A 21,275-nucleotide genomic window follows, 5' to 3' on the forward strand; every position below is an offset into this window, starting at 1 on the left:
TTAGTGACTTGAGGAGGGAGAGGGGGATGCAGAGATAAGGAAGGAGAAAAGTTTGGACAAGAAAATGTCCTGTGCTCTTTCTTTGCGATCTTCTGTCCAGGGTGCGTTTTATTGCTTTATTGTAGGGTGAGTTTTATCTCAGTTTTTGTCTTAGAAGGAAAATCAATTCTTACAATATCAATATTATTAAAATTATAGTCAAGTACTTTAAATATTTTTAGTATGTTAGTCAACACATCAAAATAAGTGTCATTTGTAAAACATGACAAAAGAAACATAATGGGTCTCATTCATGAAACATTCGTAAATATACGAGTAAATGTGTGAGTGATTAGCGCGTAAAGAGACCTTCCCGAAAACTCTTCTCCTGATTCACAAATACTTTGTAAACGTCAGATGTGATAGTGAAATGTGTGTGTGTGTTAATGAATTCCAATCAGTTGTAAATGGGACGCACGAGCATGCTCATTCTCAATTACCATAAATCCCGCCCATTAAATCCGACTGACAACTATATATGGGCATCATATTATGACACCAAACGAAGGATTTCAACATGTCTTCTCAAAAGCGAATGAAAAAGAAATTTCTCAGATGCAGAAATTGAAGTTTTATTATCAGAAGTTCATTCAAAACGCCACATTTTATTTTCAAGCGTACATAGTGGCGTATCAGGTCCTAAAAAAAAGGAAGCTTGGCAGCATATTACAGATGCAGTTAATGGAGTTTCATCTGTTAATTCGAACAGTCCCAGAAGTAAAAAGAAAACCCGTATGTAATTACTATATATAATATTTTTTCAAAATGCTGTGTAAATATGTACCCGATTAAGGTGAATTAAAATGCAGCCTTATTAATGAGCAAAACGTTCGGATGTTAAACGCACTATTTACGCGTGGCTGGGAGCAGGTGTAGATTTCTTTCGTACCAGCTAACATTTGGAAAATACGAACATTTTAAAGAATCCGAAAATTTACGCCAGAACCACTTTACACACGATTTACACAAAAATTAGTTCTGCTCGTGTTTAATGAATGAGACCCAATGACTTGAAATTTACTTTAAAGTTTAGCATGTGTTCGATGATGATGCATCAGCCAATGTGTTATTTTAGGAAATAAATGGACTAATTTAGTTGTTATAGCACAAAATGCTAAATATTAAAATATATTAAAAAAATATTTTTTAAATATACTTTTAACATTTTAATTACAAATGCACATTCAAGTGTCGTTTAAAACATGACTTTCTCTTATAGACCACAAAATGAGATGTTCAGGTATGTACACTCATATTTGTGTATAAAACCTGTGCACAAAAGTTTTCATGCATAAATGATGATTTATCAGGTATTTAAAATATTACACATTTACAGAAAATGTTTGAACCTGCTGAAACACACCACTGACTCCTAGTGGCCTTTTTATAAGCCGAAATGTTTAATATCATATTACTCTTTGCACCGCTGTTAAACTTTTTATCTTTATCTTCTGTCCACTGCATGAACTAACTAAACAACCTGCCAATTCATTCTGATAACACTTTGCCTTTTTAATCAGTAGTATTAACAAACGTTATAAAATTGTATAATGTGTAACACCCAGATAAAATATCTTTAAATTTGATTATATAAGAAGGTCTGATCTGAGAAGCTGTAATGATTTATGTCTGTGTTCCTCTGTCCTGTCCCGTGTTCAGCAGTTCCCCGTTATGTTGATTAGTCTCCCCAGGTGTTTCTGATTAGCCACGCCCCCTTGTTATCTTGTTTAGCTTGTATGTCTATTATTAATTTAGCTGAACTAAATTACATTTATGGACTAGTTATGATCTGTTAATTATTATTAATCACTTTTTGAGCATATATAGACCTGAAAATGAAATTTTCAACTTAAACTGTCATAAATCTTGAATGCTTTGGAGCACAGATTTAAGTTTGGTCTCTTTTAAAAACAACACTTGCCAGATTGCTATAAAGTAAAAAAATAAATAAAATAAATATAGAAGTTGAATTTTATTATTGTGAAAAATGCACAAAAATACTATTTGTATATTAAATATATATTTTCTTAAATGTTATTCTAAAACTGTGACAAAATCAAAGCCATAAATCTAAACAAGCTGTGTTCCAAATTTGAGCATGCTATCTCAAAAAATGAGCTTTCTGTGAGATTTTGTTTGGGCGCAGTACCAAAAGTTTCCACTAGATAAAATTCGCTTCCCATTCGTTTCCAATGCACACATTCTATCTTGACCGCAAACAGTGAAAGTGTGTTTTTCGGGACCATTTAACCTTTTCTGATCATGAACCGTTTAACTGTTACAACACTAACACACTTTTTTGTTTGTATGTTTGGGTGTGTTATTTATTTATTTTTTACCTGATTTTTTTTTCCACAGTGTAACAACACCTAGCTATCAGAAAACCTGATGAAATTGTTGATTTGTGTATAAAAGGTTGTTTGTTATGTCCTGTAGCAGAAAGTCCGTCCCTCTCTCCTCATCACTTCCTCTTTCCCACATCAAGTTCAATGACCACAGAAGAGCCAGAGCGAGACTGACAGCTCAGCTCATGTCATGCAGCTCTACTGGATTTTCCCGTTGAATTTGGAAGTTCTCTCAATGAATCATGTCTTTGCACTCGCATTGCTTGTGTGTCTGGTGATAGTGGTTAGATTATTGTTAATGAAGAGGAGGGGGATGCGAACTATGGAGCATTTTCCAGGACCACCTGCACACTGGCTCTTCGGACACGTCAAGGAGGTAAACAACTAATATATCTCATCAACTACCCAGCTAACAAAAATATGTTCTAAGGTTTTTCTAAGATATGAAATCTTGGGAACTCTTTAGAATACTGTTCCGTCATTAATGAATACACATGAACAAATGAGTAACGCAATATTAACACTCTAGTAACTACTATTAACTCTGATTAACGAATTAGTAATAGTGCTTAGTCGAATGAGGTAGTTCACTATTAGCTAATCAATAACAAAAATTATTATTTTTTTTTTATTATTTTTTTTTCATACCTGCCAGAGGACTACTAAGCACTACAGGTTAATTATTATTAATGTGAATAAAGCACAATGTGTACAGTAATTCATTCTAATGTGAAGATCATAGTAGCCTAGCCTATAGACTCAAGTTAGTGTTACCAAATTCTTCAGAAGGAATAACTAATGATTTGGAACGGTATTCTAAAGTGATTGTAAGCTTTTGAGTAAATTGAGTAAAATAAACTTAAATAATCTTTAAAATATATTTAAAATGAAATGACCTACATACGTGTTTCACATTCTTTTTGTGACAAGAAAACATCCCTACAACTTCTGAAAGTGAACATCAGTGTTTTAGTGTAGTAAATAAGTGTTATTTTAACATCAGTGTAAACCACGGGGTTTAGGGTTTCAGGTTATCCTACATTAGGTTTATTTAACAACAGAAACTGAATAATCAAATGTAAAAATAAAACACTGCTTAGTTTTCACTGTATGAATTAAATAAATACTGATTCTTAGTAAAGCTACAAAAGTTATTCAGCCAAGAGCAGTGAGTGATTTTCTCTTTGTCTTTTGTTCATGACCCCAGTTATTGCAAGCTCTTGCGATATGCATATCGCGATATATACATTTGCGATATTTCGATATATTGTGCAGCCCTACTTTTGAGGTTTTTGTAATGTTTTGGATAGTTATTCCTTCTGATGGATTTGGTAAGGCTTGAGTCATTAGTAGTGGGTTACCATGATCTTCACTTTAGAATACTGATCTAAATCATTAGTAATTCCTTTATAAGGATGTAGGAACACTTGAGTCATTACTATCCCAAACCTTACAAAAAGCTTACAATGACTTCAGTCAATATTAGGGATTTATCATGCTGTTCACTTTAGAATACTGTTCCAAATCATTAGTAATTCCTTCTTGAGTCATTACTAGTGGGTTACCATGATCTTTAATTTAGAATTAATTATGCATTATTCACATTAATTATGAACCTGTATAGTTCATAGTAGTCGTCTGGCAGGTATGAAAAAATAGTAGTTATTGATTAGCTAATAGTAAACTACTTCATTCAACTGAGTGCTATTACTTACTAATTCGTTAATCAGAGTGTCTTGTAAGTTAATACTAGAATATTAATAGTGTGTTGCTGATTTGTTCCTGTGAAGTTATTCATTAAAGACGGACTAGTGTTACTGAAAACTTTATTTCTGAGCGTTCTCTGAGTTTTTTTCTTGGTTATACGAACGTTAAGGGATTTTTATAATTTTGCAAACTTTACGAGAACGTTACTATTGAATGAAAAAGTTAAACGATTGTCCAATTCAAACATTTGCTGACGTGTTGAGAAAATTAATAAAAACCAGATAACTTTGAGAGAATCTTGCTAGAACGTTAGCCAAAGTTCAGAGAACGTTCCCTGTTAGGGGTATAAGCTAAGCTTCAAGTCCAGTCATGCTTTTTTACGAGAAGTGATTTTTATGTTGGTTTCAAATACCTGTTGAATAACTTTTGTTAGTTTTATCCTCCTAAAAATTCAAATATCATCATAGTATTTTAAATATAATTATATTTTAATATCCATTGGATATCTCACTGATGTAGGCTACATGACATAAATGTGAAGCTGGTGCAAGTTTTCACGTTTTTTTGTGAAGTCCTCTGTATTTGACCTCCTTATCTTCCGAGGACGGGAACCTCATGCCTGAGCCGTTGTCTATTCACTGCAACTAAACAATTACATTGTTATATTGTAAGGCAAAAAACAGAAGAGCCTTGTATTCCACTCACATTCTTCAGCAGGAATTGGAAGAATTCACGTGAAATTATTAACTTTAGAGGGTAATGTTGATAACAGTTGTATGATTTTTTTTTTATAGTTTCACCAGGATGGACATGATTTGGAAAAGATTTTAAAGTGGAGTAAACAGTATCCATTTGCTTTTCCACTGTGGTTTGGCCCGTCACTGTCCATTTTGAATATCCACCACCCATCATATGTGAAGACCATTCTCACCACAACAGGTGCTGATCTTTGATTGATTGTTTGAATGATACATTTCAGATTTAATTAATAACCAAAACAAGCATTTTTATATGACTTAATTTTGCTTTTTTGACAGAACCCAAAGATGACTATGCATATAAGTTTTTCATCCCTTGGTTGGGTAAGATTACACAAAAGATCATTTACATAAAAGACCATTGTTCAATAGTTTATTATTGGGTGTTTCTTGAATTATGGGTCCCTTGGATTTTACTAGTTTACTTTATTGACTAACAATGTCCAACAGTCTATATACAGACACCATGTTAGAATTCTGTTTTTGTCAGTTTTTCTGTCATAAACGAATGTAATTTTCACCATCTCAAGTCACCATTCATTCTTTCTTTTTTGCACTAAGTGTAAATACTTGTGAGATGCTATTTATACTTAGTGCATATAGTGTCAGATAGGCCTACTATTTGCTCGTTAGTGTATTGTAGCATATTATAAAACAGTATGCAGTAATAACATATTCAGTGTACATGATTATATTTATTAAAATCATAAACAGACTTATTGGGACATTACTGTCCCAAGCTACCCCTAACCCTTCCTGTTAAACACTTTAATCCCGCTATTAAATACCCATTTGGCTCTTTATGTCCACTTTTTGATTAGTTTTAGTTTTTTATTTCAAATAAACGCCTCTCGGAGCTGATATGCGATGGGAAAATCCAAGAGAGAAGAAAGAGTTTGGAAAAAGGCAGATTCAAACTCGGGTCGATCGAGTCAAAAGCCAACGCCACCCAATCCTGCTATCAACGGGATGTCTTTTGTAATTTTGTCTGGCTTAATCAGACAATGGTGGATGGAGTTACAGTAGTGTAAATAGCCTCTGCCAACAAGGCTGACTATTTGCATTTGATGTGAATACTAGACACTCTGTTTTAGTTTTAGAATAAAATGGCAGTCTCATTAAATACATTTTTTGTATTTTAACCATTTTATGGATCGTAAATTTACACAATTAAATAATATGTTTGTGCTTATTGTCAAATGTGAAAACATTTTATTTAAAAACTACATTTCCCATATCAAGCACTTGACTGACAATGTTGTCCCCTTGGCAAACAAATAAACAAACTTTATTAGGAAAAAATATTACTTGTGGCAAAAATTCAACTAAAAAACGGATTATTTTTCACATTTTGTCTCTGGGTTTTATGGAAGCTTGTTTCCGCCACAAAATAAAACATTTTAAAAGATAATTGCAACTTTTCATCTCACAATTGCGAGTTTACATCTCTCAATTGTGACTTTATTTCTCAGAATTGCGAGATATAAAGTCAGAATTGCATGAAATAAAGTCGCAATTGTGTGTTATAAAGTCAGAATTGCGAGATATAAAGTCAGAATTGCGTGAAATAAAGTCGCAATTGCGTCTTATAAAGTCAGAATTAGGACTTTTTTTCTCGCAATTGTGACTATATCTCACAATTCTGACTTTATAACACACAATTGCAACTTTATATCATGCAATTCTGACTTTATATCTCCCAGTTGCGACTTTATTTCTCAGAATTGCAACTTTATATCTCGCAATTGCGACTTTATTTCTCAGAATTGCGACTTTATATCTCGCAATTGCGACTTTATTTCTCACAATTGCGACTTTATTTCTCACAATTCTGACTTCATATCTCGCAATTGTGAGAAAAAAAGTCAGAATTGTGAGATAAAAAGTCGCAATTATTATTATTTATGTATTATTCAGTGGCGGAAACAAGCTTCCATAGGGTTTGGAACAAAGATAAAACAATGAAATTTATACATAAAAAGCTTTTGAAAAGTAGTGTAAAAACAGTTTTAATAAGAATCTACCCATGGGACATAAAAGTGTCTGTAGTTAAAGAAACACCCTGTTATCACTTAACTCTTCACTGTCTCCTCAGGCGATGGCTTGCTTGTGTCTGCTGGACAGAAATGGTTTCGGCATAGACGACTCCTCACTCCTGGTTTCCATTATGATGTTTTGAAGCCTTATGTGAAACTTATTTCTGATTCAACCGAAGTCATGCTTGTACGTTTAAGGAACTTGTTGAGTGTGTATTTTTCTATGTTAAAAGTAAAACACTTTGGGCCAGATTTACTAACAGCTCCTGCACAAACCCTCTTTTGCTGTTAAAAAAAACTACTTTTAGGAATTACTAAAGACACGCAGTGAAAAATGAGCACTGAAAAGGCGTGGACAGGGTTATTTTTACGGCTGACCTTATTACACGTGCATTTGTTGGAGTTTTCCTTTCAGATGCAAGATTTATAGGAAGAGAGTATTTAAATGAATCACGTAAGGTGATTTACTAAGGTTTTTTCCCAGAACTTTGGCTAACGTTCTTCGAGTAATGTAACTTGAATGTGTGTTAAAAGTTCACAAGTTGATCTTTTTACTTCATGAGCCCATGGTTTCTGCCTTAAATTAATATATTGTTGAATAACTGCGTGATTTGTATATGTACATTTCTGAAATACATAACTTGGACAGTCACCTTTTTCTTTTTTTTTTCTTTCTTTATTTCACACGTCATAATTTTAAAGACAAATACAAAGTACAATAGTTATAGTTATAGAATGGTTATTGTGTGAAAAGGGGGAAACCCCGAAGAAGCTATTAAAGCTTTTAACCTCTGATAACAGATCACTCTAAATTGTAATGTGGACACATTACATGCATTTTCTGAAACGATACGTATTGTGAAAAGCACAATAAAAAAAGTGAATTGAATTGAATTAATAATGTTCTCAGAACAAGAGAACATTCAGAAATAACATTTTCATAACTTGATGGTTCTTGGAACATAACAGTCATTAGTTTTGTAATTCCTTATTGTTTGGTGATACTAGTGACATAGAATGATACACTTTAAATGATTTTTTTCTGTTTTTTAGGATAAGTTTGAGAGTTATGCCAAATCAGAAGAGTCATTTGAACTGTTTAAGCATGTAAGTCTCATGACCCTGGACAGCATCATGAAATGTGCGTTCAGCTGTAACAGCAACTGTCAGACCGACAGGTGAGTAAATACTCTTTTACCTCGTCCGTTTGTACGTATCCAATTCCTTTGAGTAAAATCTCCCTGATCTCATTGCAGTGGAACCAACCCGTACACCCAGGCAGTGTTTGACCTCTGCCACCTGGTGAACCTCAGGTTCAGAGTTTTTCCATACCACAGCAAGGCCATATTTCATCTCAGTCCACATGGATACAAATTCAGGAAGGCAGCTCGCATAGCACACAATCATACAGGTGTTGTTTCTTTGACAAGCCACAGTCATGTCCATCATGAGCAGGCCCGCAGGAACCCCACAGCAGATGTAATGTAATATTTACATTTTAATCTGAAACCATTAGATTAACTGTTTCTCTGAATTTTATGAGGCTCTGGAAATTTTATAATATGGATTTGCATTACTGTCAAAAAAAAAAGACAAGAAAAAACATTATGCATTTCCTCTCTGACCCAAATGGACTATAGGGGGCTCAACATTTAGTGCTACACCCTTCCTTCAAAACTTGCTTGTTGATTTGAGCAGTCTTGCCAGTCCATCTGTTTGGCTAACTAATGAAAGACTGGGAAAACAGTTCAGGAAACCTGTTTGAAACAGATACATTTCTCAGAATTGTGCAGATTTTGTGAAAGATTACATCTGGGCCTGCTCATGGGCTATTATTTTATCCATACCTGCTATATATCTTAGATAAACCTAAATATACACTACAGGCCCTGATATACTCACAACGAAGTTCTTTTTCGTTCTTCGCTTTGGGGTAAAAAGAAGTTCGAACTTCACCTCTTTGATTTCGTATACTAAGTATATCGGGGCCCTACCGTTCAAACAAAAGTTGTTGTTTTGTTTTATTAAAGAAATTAATACTTTTATGCTTCAAGGATGCATTAAATTGATCAAAAGTGACAGAAAAGACATTTATAATGTTACAAAAGATTCTATTTCAAATAAATGCTGTTCTTTCAAACTTTCTGTTGTCAAAGAATTCTGAAAAAAGTACCACAGTTTCCACATTTATAAGGCAGCACAACTGTTTTTAACATTGATAATAATCAGAAATGTTTCTTAAGCAGCAAATCATCATATTATAATGATTTCTGAAAGATTATGTGACACTAAAAGCTGGAGTAACGATGCTAAATAAAAAACAGTTATTTTAAATTGTAAACATGTTTCACAATATTACTGTATTTTTGATCAAATAAATGCAGCCTTAAACTCTTGAAAGGAAGTGTAGGACTTAAACAAGCAAAACTCTAATGTCTTTTCAATTTCTTACCATTTTTTTTAGCGGAAGTTATCAGAAAGAGGAAAGAAGTCTTGAAGATTGAGAAGGAACAGGGCATTGTTAAAAATAAACGATATTTGGACTTTTTGGATATTCTTCTGTCTGCCCGAGTATGATATTCCCAAGCACTTACACAATTCTTATATTCTGACATAATGAAAATCCTTCATGGCTGATTGTTACCTATTGCATAGTCCCGTTGTATTATTATTGTCACAGATTGTGATTTTGTTTGTCGGTCTCAGGACGAGTATCAGCAGGGTTTGTCAGATGAGGATATTAGGGCTGAAGTGGACACATTCATGTTTGAAGGCCATGACACTACAGCCAGTGGAATATCTTGGATCTTCTACAATCTGGCATGTAACCCTGAGCACCAGGAGAAATGCCGGGAGGAGATCTTACAAGCTCTGGATGGAAAAGACACGCTGGATTGGTACTGTCATTCTGTCATCACTCGACTCATGTTGAGTCAAGTGTAGGAAGAGTTGGATCCTGGTTTGTTAATAGTGGTATGATTGGAAATGTAGGTCTGTCACAGTAACAAAAAGGGCTGCTCCATTTTGGCAAAAATCTGGGCCCGTATTCATAAAGAATCTTAATGCAAAGAGTAGCTCCTAGTGACAAAATTCTAAGAAAAGTCTTAGAAATGTGGGCGTTTACTCTTAAAATTAAAGAAAAACTCCTAGTAAAGAAAAAAGTAATTCAGAAAGCATCTTAACCCTTAAAAGAGGTCTTAAGGTCAAAATTGTTAGGAGCACGGACGAGGACTTTTAAGAGGCTTAAGAGTTTCTTTAGCAGAGGAGAAAATGGCAGAAAGACGAAGAGGGAGAAGAAATGTGTTGCAGACAATGGATGACAGTGAGTTAATAAGACGCTATAGATTAGATCGTGCAGGGATCATGTTTGTGACTGATCTTTTTAGAGACACGCTAATATCTCCGACACGCAGAAATGCCATAGCGCCTGGAATGAAAGTAATCACTACATTACGATATTTGGCAACTGGGAAAATTCCATGTTTGATACATTAAAACCAACATTCAAACCACCGCTTAAATAGACATGCCAGCAATCAGTGTAACTGGAAAGAGTGGAACAATTTTTATCATTCTAAGCAATCAAATACCTTATAGGAAATCAACAGCATGGTAAATAAAAAAAGGATTTATATACACATATATAATGTGTGTGTGTGTGTGTGTGTGTGTGTGTGTGTGTGTGTGTGTGTGTGTGAGAGAACGATCAAATAGGAAAAATTACGCATGCAAGTTCAGAGTGGAGGCTTAGAATAGACCCTATACTTAAAATCACTTCTTTTTTTTCGTCTTGGACAACCAACCAATCACAGTCTTCAAAAGATTGTGTCATACATAGCAACGGGGTCAACCCCGCCTCCTCACTAAGATAAAAGTTTTTGTATTTTCCTTACTCAGAGTTGCTCTCAGATCGGTCCCGAATCGCTCTTAAGCTAAGACTCCTACGTAAAAGTTTTTAAGCTAAATTAAGAGTTTTCTGAGAGGATTCTTAGAATCTTTATGAATACGGGCCCTGGACTTTTGCGAGAAAACTGATTTGTTGTCTACAACATCGAGTAACATCTGTGAATGTTATCTCATAAACGTTAGTTATTAGGCAACCAGTAGCAGGACGCTCACAAGCAACCTAAACAAAAAATTATATATCACAGCAGAAACTAATACTAGGCCAACCAATGTAGGTAAAAAAAAGTCCTCCGTTATTGAAGACAAATGAAAAGTCAGTCATAACAATAAAAAACAAAGAAGAAAATTACACACAATATGACAAACACAATAGAAAAAAGATACAAATGAAATAAGCAACGCTTTAAGTTTTTCATGTTAAGTCTATCTAATGGTATAGTGTTCAACTGCAACAGAAATGACAAAGTAATTTAATGTTAAAATGTTTTCATAATTATTGGAAGTTAAAATAAAAAAATCACTCAATTAAACAGTCATGGGGCCCTATTTTAACGATCTAAGCGCACAGCGCAAGTGCACTGAGGGCGCATCCGAATCCTAGTTTAACGACGGGAAAAATGGTCGGCGCACCCGGCGCATGGTCTTGAAGGGTTGTCCCTATTCCCTTAATGAGTAATGGATGTGTTTTGGGCGTAACGTGAAATAAACCAATCAAAGTCTCATCTCTCATTCCCTTTAAAAGCTAGTTGCGCTCGCGCCATGGCGGATTCGCTATTTACATGGCGGAATTTGCAAGCGGAATGGCTGAACGCTTAAGCGGATCTGCTCGTGCGCAAGGTTAAAGCGCAAGCAGACCATCTACGGGACAAGCCGGATCCCACCATATCTTTATGTACACAATATTAATCTTTTACATTGTAATCCTTTTATTTTTAATTTTTAAAAATGTTTATGTGTTGTTGCGCATATTTAAACAACGTGGCGCAGGACGTGAAAATGATATATGCGTCGGGCTGAAACAAGTTATGTATTTCAAACACACTTGCGTCGTGCTTGGCGCTGCATTGCGCCGGGTGTATGATATGGCCCCTAGTAACAAATATGTCAAGGACCCAGTCAGCAACATAGTGTCGGCCCAGAGTGTACACCCATCCAAGTGTAGCGGATCTGGGCCGACACTATGTTGCTGTCTGGGGAATTTTGCTAGTATTTTTACAGTACAAATACGATATTAGCAGCTTTAGCTGAATCATCTCAATGCATTTCATTATTATGACTTAATTTCTTTGGAAATGCATTATACACCATCTGTTTCTCTGAGACTGCGTCTCTCTCCTTCTGTTTCAGGGAAGACCTCAATAAAATTCCTTATACCACAATGTGTATTAAAGAATCTCTGCGACTTTGCCCTCCTGTGCCGGGAATATCACGAAAGTTGACTAAACCCATGACTTTCTTTGATGGACGGACTGTACCTGAAGGTAATTCTGTGATCACCCAGTGACTGTCAAACTCCAAATACCATAAAGGTATCTTCATAGTAGTCCATATGACTTGTGTGCCTGATTCCAAGTTTTTTAAAGCCATAACAGCTCTCCTAGTGTGTTCATAATACAAATCTCATTCACCTCCACAGATCTAAACCTGGTACGTTCACAATGCACACGAAAGCCAATGTCTTTAGCACCTCTCATTAATTTGGGCAGTGTGCAAGTACTGTGATTTTTAATGAATAATGGCCAATGTTTCAGTCTGTTCCTCACACAATGGCTATCAGAGGACTTTTATAGTACTTTTATGGCATTTTATGGTACTTTGTTTTTGTCCTTTTAAAGCATGCCAGTCACTTGGTCACCACCCAGTTTTATTGCAAGAAGATATTTGGTTTTTATTTATTTTTTACAAAAGATATTTACATTTTTGGTTGAACAATTTTGTTAATGGTCCAAAAAGAGGCCAAATAGTTATGCCAAAGCAACAGACACAAAACTGCAGCACTGTATGTGAAGAAAGAACAGCCAACATTGACATGGCTTGTTTTGGCCACCAGTAGGTATGAAGGTTGAAAAATTGCCTACTGCTTTAAACCTAGTTTACTTGTAAACAGACACAATGACCTCTAACTCAGAGAACATCCGTTCAAACATTAATCTAGTTGCTTGTTGTTCAGTTACTTGGGATATGCAGCATGACACTGAACATTATCAGCTCATCACAAAACTGGCTAAATACATACAGTAACTGCATGCCTTAAAACACTTTTTTACTCTTCCATAGGTTGTACCATTGGAGTTAGCATTTATGGGATCCATTTGAATGCCACAGTTTGGGAGAATCCATATGTATGAGTGCTTTCTTTACATCTGAAATATGCAATGCATCGCTCACTACAAAACATAACATATTGAGTGAAAAATTCAATGGGGTCCAAATGCTTGAGATAAATCGTGAAGTGCTCTATTTGCATTTATATTTTTAAATACATTTTTCAATGCAAATGATTTTACCAGCATAATCTGATTTGTTGAAAAAGGACAAGAATTTAATTGAGAATGTCTCTAGTGTGCCTGTCTTTTGCTTTAAAGTCCCCCTGTGGTGAAAATGTTTAATGTTGTCTAGACATATGTGATGTTTTTAATATGCTTTACGACAAACCATGTTTAAATTCATAAGTCGACACCATTGCTGAGTATTTTCTCCTTAAAACTGCAGTGAACCAAAGACAGTCTCAAAAACACGGTTTGAAATCGCTGGTGTTTCTGACATCACAAACTACCTTGTAACCAATCAGATCAATGTGTGATCATCAGCGAGTGGATCTCTGAGCTGAGTGAGTGAGTGGGGGCGGGGTATTCTGGAGTGGAGGCCCGTGCTGCCAGGCCATTAGATGGCTATGAAACACTATAGACTAAACATGTAATATGCATGTGCATGATGTCGTCTTCAGAGATTTGCATTTTTGTTGTTTACACAGAGACTGTTTTCAAAAACTTGCACTTTGAAACCCGTTTTCAAAACTTTGCGTTTTCAGGCACCCAAAACGCCAGTGTCGTGTAAACGAACGCCCAAAACGCATAAAAACTTTTACGTTTTTAGTTGAAAACAGTGTCGTGTTAACAACTCCTAAGGCATGAAGACATTTTTACTTTTTTATTTTGGTGATCAAAGATGAGTTTTAAGGGATACAATTATTGACTACAGGGGGACTTTAATGAAAACAGCACTGGAGCTACATGAACAAAACCTGATGATCATGTTCTCCAGCATCATTTAAGATGCATCTTGTGTACAAACAGTCACATGATCAATGACAGGCTTTTTAGATTTACATCACAGATTTTGGTCTCATACTTTCGGACCCCACTTTAATATATAATCAAAACACTCACAATCAGAACACAACCATATTTTAACCCTAATCATTTTATGTTTGTGATATTTACTTCATCAAAAGAAAACATAAATATAAGAAAACAAAACAAGTACATTTCATGTGTTTTTAAAGTCTGTATATATAACTATACTTTAGAATTCTGTACATGTATTTAAAATGTTATGTTGTCCACAGGTATTTGATCCATTGAGATTTCTGCCGGAGAACTCTGCTAAGAGATCACCTCATGCGTTTGTGCCCTTCTCTGCTGGACCCAGGTTTGTAAGCCAGCGAGTGTTGACGAGACATGAGCAGTTTAGCAAGTGGGTCATTCGCTCACATTTCACTCGCACAGAATAGAGCTGGAGTTTGCTTCTCTGACCCCATTTCAACCCGCATGAGAACAAATAGCAATGAGATTCTTAGTAAAGCTGATTTTTTAATTTTTTTATTTAAGTTCAAAACCTGTTAGCTGTTTTTCCTGTCCAACAGAAAAGGAAGATTCTTCAAGGAGCTCTTTCCTATTCAATGACAGTTCATAGTAACAAACAAAAACATAAAATTACCATACAAGTAGCCTATATTTGCTATGTCACAATACTATTTTTCAAGATTTCTGAACTCATATAGTAGAGCTGCACAATTCTGGATAAACTGATTTATTTGTTTAAAATAGAGATCAAGATTCTCAATAGAAAACTAAACAAAATAACATGGAATTTACTAGAGGATCAGACAAAATGTGAAATGCTGTAGTCTATTAAAAAATATATTTCATTAATTTGAATTATTATTCTTTTTTTATTGGTTTGACTGAATGCTTCAATGATTTGCGCATAAAGACTTCACTTGTTTCATTACTGGATGAATCTGCACTTTTGAACAAATCACGAATGAATAATCCAATGACAAATACATTGTAAATTTATTTAGAGAACCTTCAGAGAACCATTTGTCGCCACCTTCTGGTGTAATGATGTAATCAATACAATCTTTATTTGAAGCATAAATCAAGTTTGCTACAGACCATAGACATCAATGTATATATCCAAACTTTAAACTTTAATCCCAGTACTTCTGTGATCATATGAATTATTGTAACGGAAGTATTAATAATGTGTGGTTGAAAATACTGCTGGTGAAGCTGTTTCATACCGATACATGGCAACTGCTCAGAATCATTGTCATTTAGAAATAAGATCACGTGGGTGTTTGAATCGAGATCACGATCTTTTAACAAGTAATTGTGCAGCTCTATCATATAGTAGACAAACAAACTGAAATTTAAGTCATTATTCACTAAAAATCTTTCCCTCTGCTGCAGCCTTTAAATGTCACTCTCCATTCTGCATATTTAAACAACTGCAAAAAGCAATAGCGTTTGGAAGTTGGCAAGATTATCAGTGAATAAAAGTTTTGCTATGTTCCCTACTGAAAGCTTATCATATTGGAATTGTAATGTAGCGCACAGCTCATGTGGAGTACATGTGTGAGTTTGTGTCCTAACAGCTTGACACTATGAACTGCTGTTGTTTGGAAAAGAATTACATAAAGAACTGAACTTTCCTTCAACTGACCTCAGTTCAACCCTGATGAGAGCAGAGCAAACAACAATAAAGCAACTGATAATGCAGGTCGTTTGACATTGCTTTTGTTTGAAAAGATTTACTAAGTTGGCTTAGCTACTTTTGAATAATAATTGTACTGAATGTGCACTTGTACTTCAAATCTCAAAAGTATACATTTAAAAAAAAAAAGCACTTGGAGATAATATAATATTAATGAAATAAAAGGCCACTTAAGTGTACTTAAAGAGAGTAAACTATCATGACTATGTTAAAAACATGACATACACGTTTTACAAATGACATGATGTATGTCTTTAAGAAATGATATTTTTATGAAAAGTATATTTTTAGTTTACAATAATTTCTTGTCAGTGCATTTATTTCAAATACAAAAGTAGTAATTATGAAATTACATAGGACCTTTAGTATTAAAGTGGGTCAAAAAGCACTATAATATAATATAGAGTTATAATAAATTTTAATTGAATTGCAAGTAACATGCAATTAAGGGCCAGATTTACTAAACAGGGCAAATTACAGAGACCGCAATCCCATAAAAGTGCAGATGGGAGAGGATCTAATGACAGCGCACACATGAACATAGACACAGCAGCTCATTTCCATTATGACCAACACAATCTAGCAAGACAAGCACAAATGAGCGTAGGGTTGCAAACAAGCAGAAGTTTAAAATCATTGGTTACCCGTAAGCCAATCACATAACGTTTGGTTATGGCGTGTGTTATGCGCATGCTCAGCCGCATCTAACTTCCACTCTAAACACATGTATGATGCGAAAACAAAACCATCAAGCAAAATACCGGAGTGAGCATGGCTGTGAACGACTTTTGCAGATTATGTGAAGTAAATCTACGCATCCACGGTACAATCAGCGTCTACGTCACGGCTCTCAGCCCGCCCTCTGTTCGTTGATTGGCCGGCTGTTTTGAGGCCGGAGGAAAACGAGGGAAACGGTCGCTATCTCAGACTGAGTACAGAAGCGAACTGAAATTGAGCGGAAGTACGAAGTCTGACGTAGTCAGGCTAAATATAAAGGCCCTTTCACACCAAATTTGAAATTAATAAAGCCTCAGGGTGAAGGACATGCAAATTCACATCTGTACAGTAGAGTGCGCTGCTCAAACAAACCTTTAAACAAATGCAGCTGAAGAAAGTTGAACACTTCAGCAATTAACCTGTTAACTGCCATGCCCATTTTTGAGTGTAGACCTGCAAAGGAAATTCAAATGAATGTAATTCTGGAACGAGTTAGAATATAAACATTCATTCTGGTCTTGTTTTAAAGACACTTTGAAGTTTCTTGCATAGGTGTCTTCAAAAAAAAAAAAAAAAAATTTAACTGTTTAATAAAAAAGTGCTGCAATAAAAAAAAAAAAGTTTATTAAAATAATATATTTTAAAAAAAATTGTTTCACCCTAAAATTAGCTTTTTGTGAGTTGCTATACCAACAAAGGCAACTAGGTGACATTCATGCTCAATTGATGATTCCTAAAGGACACTTGTTTACTACTTGACCAAGTTGACCTCACACCACAACACAGATTGATATCCTTTTTTTAAATTCAAAACATTGTGTACAGGATGTAAATTATTAATTTTAAAACAGTATGAACAGTGCATAAACATAAAAACTGAAGTTTACATGATTGTGTGTTTATTGGCTTTTCATTATAAAGGCCAAAAAAAAGAAACACAAATGTTACATGTAACATCATTTTTGCTTATTATTATGCTTGAATTGGATCATCAAAGGTCAGCATCAAAGACATTGATTAATAAAGTGACATAAATTATATAGTTTATATTAACATGTTAAATTATTATAGGTTTGCATAATATTTGGAGTTTGCATTTCACTGTTTTTATTCACATTGAGGAATACTGAATCTGGTTTTGTGCAAGTGAGATAAGTAAATGCTCAGTCTAGAACTACAATAAGCATCATGTTCACACAGGTCACACGACTCCTCTGCACTTACTCACGATTCCTCTCTACATGGGGACAGGAGAGCTGTCAATCAATACATGGGAAAACAAAGCAACCTGCGTTACTTATTGAAAAATGTATCTAAATTTAAAAGTAATGCGTTACTTTACTAGTTACTTGAAAAAAAAAAAAGTATGTTACATAACTCACATTGCTTATAATGCGTTACTGGTAAAGTCAGCCACAAAAATAACTGTGTTCACGTCTTTTCATCGCCAACTCTTCACTGCTTGTCTTTATTGTTTTTGTTAACTTCAAAAGAGGGTTTGCGCTGGCACAAGCTGTTAGTAAATCTGGCCCAACGTGTCTGAAAAACATTACATTTTAAAATATTTGATATTTCCCTAATAAGTTCTCATTTTAAAAGTATTCTAAAGTGTATACTTTTTTTTTTTACAATGATATCCCTACATTGGCATTCTTGGCACTGGCACAAAATGTTTGTTCAATGGTGGAATTTTATTTCTTCAGTAAGCATGTTAGATACCTAATTTTTAGATAACTAATCTCTAAACTAAACTAATCTCTAGTTTCTCTGGGATGACTGTCCCTGCTGTTTCATATTATGGGAATTACAATGATTTCTAAACTCCTATGACTGTGATTGAAAAAACTATTGTAAAACCGCCCAGTAGATTGTGCTACTATATCCAAAATAGTGTTGTCTGATTTGTAAACAAATTGTTGTGAATTTATACATTTCAGTACTAATGCAATTGCTTCAGATAGAAAAAGATATGGTGTGGTTATAAATAAACAGCTAATAAAGCTTCTGATGTATATCTGATTACAGAAACTGCATTGGACAGAACTTTGCCATGAATGAGATGAAAGTAGCAGTGGCGCTGACACTGAGGAAATATCGCCTCATTAAAGACCCCAAACACACCCCGAAGATGGTCCCTCTAGTAGTGCTCAGATCACTCAATGGAATTCACATCAAGATCAAATTAGTGGAAAATGATTCATGAAAAGATAGTGTGTACATTGAGCCTGCTTGACGTGCTGGAGGCCTAATTGCTCTGAGAAGAATGACAATGACTTAATTTAAATATTCACTGCACTCTGTGCACTGCCTTATTCAGCACATTTGGTGCCTGGAAACTGGATGGTTATTGAATAAGATGATTTTTGCAATGAATTTCCACACAATGAAGTGGTAAAACTGCTTAGCGAATTCACTCCAACATAAGTGTTTTTTTTTTTTTTTTTTTTTTTTTTTTTTTTTACAGATGAAAACGTTATCAAAATCTGTGTTATGCATGTCAGACAAGTAATTGGCAATGTCAGTTTGTAAAGACAGACTACGTGCCCTCGCACATACGCATTCAACCGCACATGCCTATAGACTAAACACATAATACGAATGTGCATGCCGTCACCGTTTTCAAAGATTCACGTTTTTGAAGTTTACATGGAGATGATAACGGTATCGCTTTCAAAATCCGTTTTCAAAAACTTGCACTTTGAAACTTATTTCAAAGTTTGCATTCTCAGGCCACCAAACACTGTTGCCGTGTAAATGAACGGCCAGAATGCATTAAAGGTTTTCTGTTTTTAGTTAAAACAGTGTCGTGTAAGCGCCCCCTAAGTTAATAACTAATGATTTTTACAACTGAAATGAATCAATTAAAAACTTAAGCCAGACAATGACTTTCTTCTAGAGCTGCTGTACAGCCAAAACAATCTTTGTTGCATTATTTTCCTATTATCTCTTTAAAGCTGCTTTGAAACAATCTGTATTGTAAAAAGCGCTATATAAATAAAGTTTTGTCTCTAAACGTCGTCAGTTGCTGTGTACAGGTACGGGTCACCCGAAGTCCCCAGCTCTCGTTGAATATTCACTTGGGGTCTGTTATATTTACAAGGCATTTAAAAGAAATCTAGGAAATATTTTCAAGTAATATTAATTAATTTGATACTGAATGAATATTTTGCCTCAGCTACGTTACTACACTCATTCTGAAATTAGAAATCTCTAGTATGGAATAAATACCAATAAACTCTTGTGATTTTTAACTAGTGAAAAGATGAAAATGTTTATTAATTAGCTTGCTTTAGAATTTTTTCACTTTTTGATGCATGTAAACTATTTTAGTGGTTATTGTGAATAGTTTCCTCTCATTAGCACTACACGGTTTAAATAAAAAATCAGTTTTACATCAATTGAAATTGTGGTGATTCTTAGAAGTATAAAACCCAAAAATTACCCAAAATTGTATTTACTCTCCAAAGCTGTAAAGAAGATATTTTACAACATTTGCAATTTTGTAATGGTCAATAAACACCCTTTGATTGACACTTTAACAGCCTAAAGGTCCTTCAAAAAGAACTGTTATTGAAGGATATAAGCACTTACACTTACTGTGTGTTTGAAATGAAAAATGTATGAAATATAAGTGTGGCATAAGTTTATGGCACAATAAAATCTCTAGGCTAGACGAATGTATAAAGTACAAGCAAACTTTATGTATAATATTTCAGCTAGTGAAAGGATGAAGTTAACTATTAAATGGACTGTTAAGGCCCCGATATACTTCTAGCGAAATTAAAGAACAAATTAATGTTACATCATTTAGAACAAAATCAGGCCAAAATAAACTTTGTTTGGAGTTAGAAACAGCTTGTCCGGGGGGGTCCGAAAACCAGTCAGTATCTGGTGTGACCACCATTTGCCTCACGTAGTGCAACACATCTCCTTTGCATGGAGTTCATCAGGTTGTTGATTTTGGCCTGTGGAATGTTGGTTCACTCCTCTTCAATGGCTGTGTGAAGTTGCTGGATATTGGCAGGACCTGGAACACGCTGTCGTATACGCCGATCCAGAGCATCCCAAACATGCTTAATGGGTGACATGTCCGGTGAGTATACTTGCCATGCAAGAACTGGGCTGTTTTCAGCTTCCAGGAATTGTGTACAGATCCTTGCAACATGGGGCCGTGCATTATCATGCTGCAACATGAGGTGATGGTCGTGGATGAATGGCACAACAATGGGCCTCAGGATCTCGTCACGGTATCTCTGTGCATTCAAAATGCCATCAATAAAATGCACCTGTGTTCGTTGTCCATAACATACACCTGCCCATACCATAACCCCACCGCCACCATGGGCCACTCGATCCACAACGTTGACATCAGCAAACCGCTCACCCACACAACGCCATACTCAATGTGAGCATTTGCCCACTCAAGTCGGTTACGATGACGAACTGCAGTCAGGTCGAGAGCCAGATGAGGACGACGGGCATGCAGATGAGCTTCCCTGAGATGGTTTCTGAAAGTTTGTGCAGAAATTCTTTGGTAATGCAAACCGATTGTTGCAGCAGCTGTCCGGGTGGCTGGTCTCAGACGATCTTGGAGGTGAAGATGCTGGATGTGGAGGTCCTGGGTTGGCGTGGTTACATGTGGTCTTATGGTAGAGAAATGAACATTATATTCGCGGGCAACAGCTCTGGTGGACATTCCTGCAGTCAGCATGCCAATTGCACGCTCCCTCAAAACTTGCGATATCTGTGGCATTGTGCTGTGTGAT

The 21,275-nt window shown here is 35.3% G+C and overlaps 1 protein-coding gene across 2 annotated transcripts; it reads left to right on the forward strand.

Annotated features, from left to right (window-relative positions):
• The first annotated feature begins 2,510 nt into the window (after nt 1-2,510).
• Nucleotides 2,511-18,848, forward strand: cyp4t8 (cytochrome P450, family 4, subfamily T, polypeptide 8). 2 transcript variants are annotated; one of them, XM_084385843.1, is made up of 12 exons: nt 2,514-2,760; nt 4,886-5,030; nt 5,129-5,173; nt 6,945-7,072; nt 7,939-8,063; nt 8,142-8,296; nt 9,350-9,456; nt 9,592-9,782; nt 12,139-12,272; nt 13,069-13,133; nt 14,360-14,442; nt 18,535-18,848. In XM_084385843.1, exons 1-12 carry the CDS (start codon nt 2,575-2,577, stop codon nt 18,710-18,712), a joined length of 1,542 nt encoding a protein of 513 aa, XP_084241969.1. In that variant the 5' UTR covers nt 2,514-2,574; the 3' UTR covers nt 18,713-18,848. The 2 variants fall into 2 exon arrangements, with proteins under 2 accessions (XP_084241970.1, XP_084241969.1); XM_084385844.1 differs by lacking the exons at nt 13,069-13,133; nt 14,360-14,442; nt 18,535-18,848 and adding an exon at nt 12,428-12,574 and having other exon boundaries at nt 2,511-2,760; nt 12,139-12,320.
• The last annotated feature ends 2,427 nt before the right edge of the window (nt 18,849-21,275 follow it).

This window comes from Rutilus rutilus, assembly GCF_951802725.1.
Source record: "Rutilus rutilus genome assembly, chromosome: 17".
NCBI classification, from domain to species: Eukaryota; Metazoa; Chordata; class Actinopteri; order Cypriniformes; family Leuciscidae; genus Rutilus; species Rutilus rutilus.

Bases quoted from the DNA above. Each gene is read 5' to 3' on its own strand.
- cyp4t8 (XM_084385843.1), top strand. From the start codon at position 2,575: ATGCAGCTCTACTGGATTTTCCCGTTGAATTTGGAAGTTCTCTCAATG. The intron at 2,761-4,885 runs GTAAACAACTAA...TTTTTTTTATAG, and splicing joins TCTTCGGACACGTCAAGGAG to TTTCACCAGGATGGACATGA. The intron at 9,783-12,138 runs GTACTGTCATTC...CTTCTGTTTCAG, and splicing joins GGAAAAGACACGCTGGATTG to GGAAGACCTCAATAAAATTC.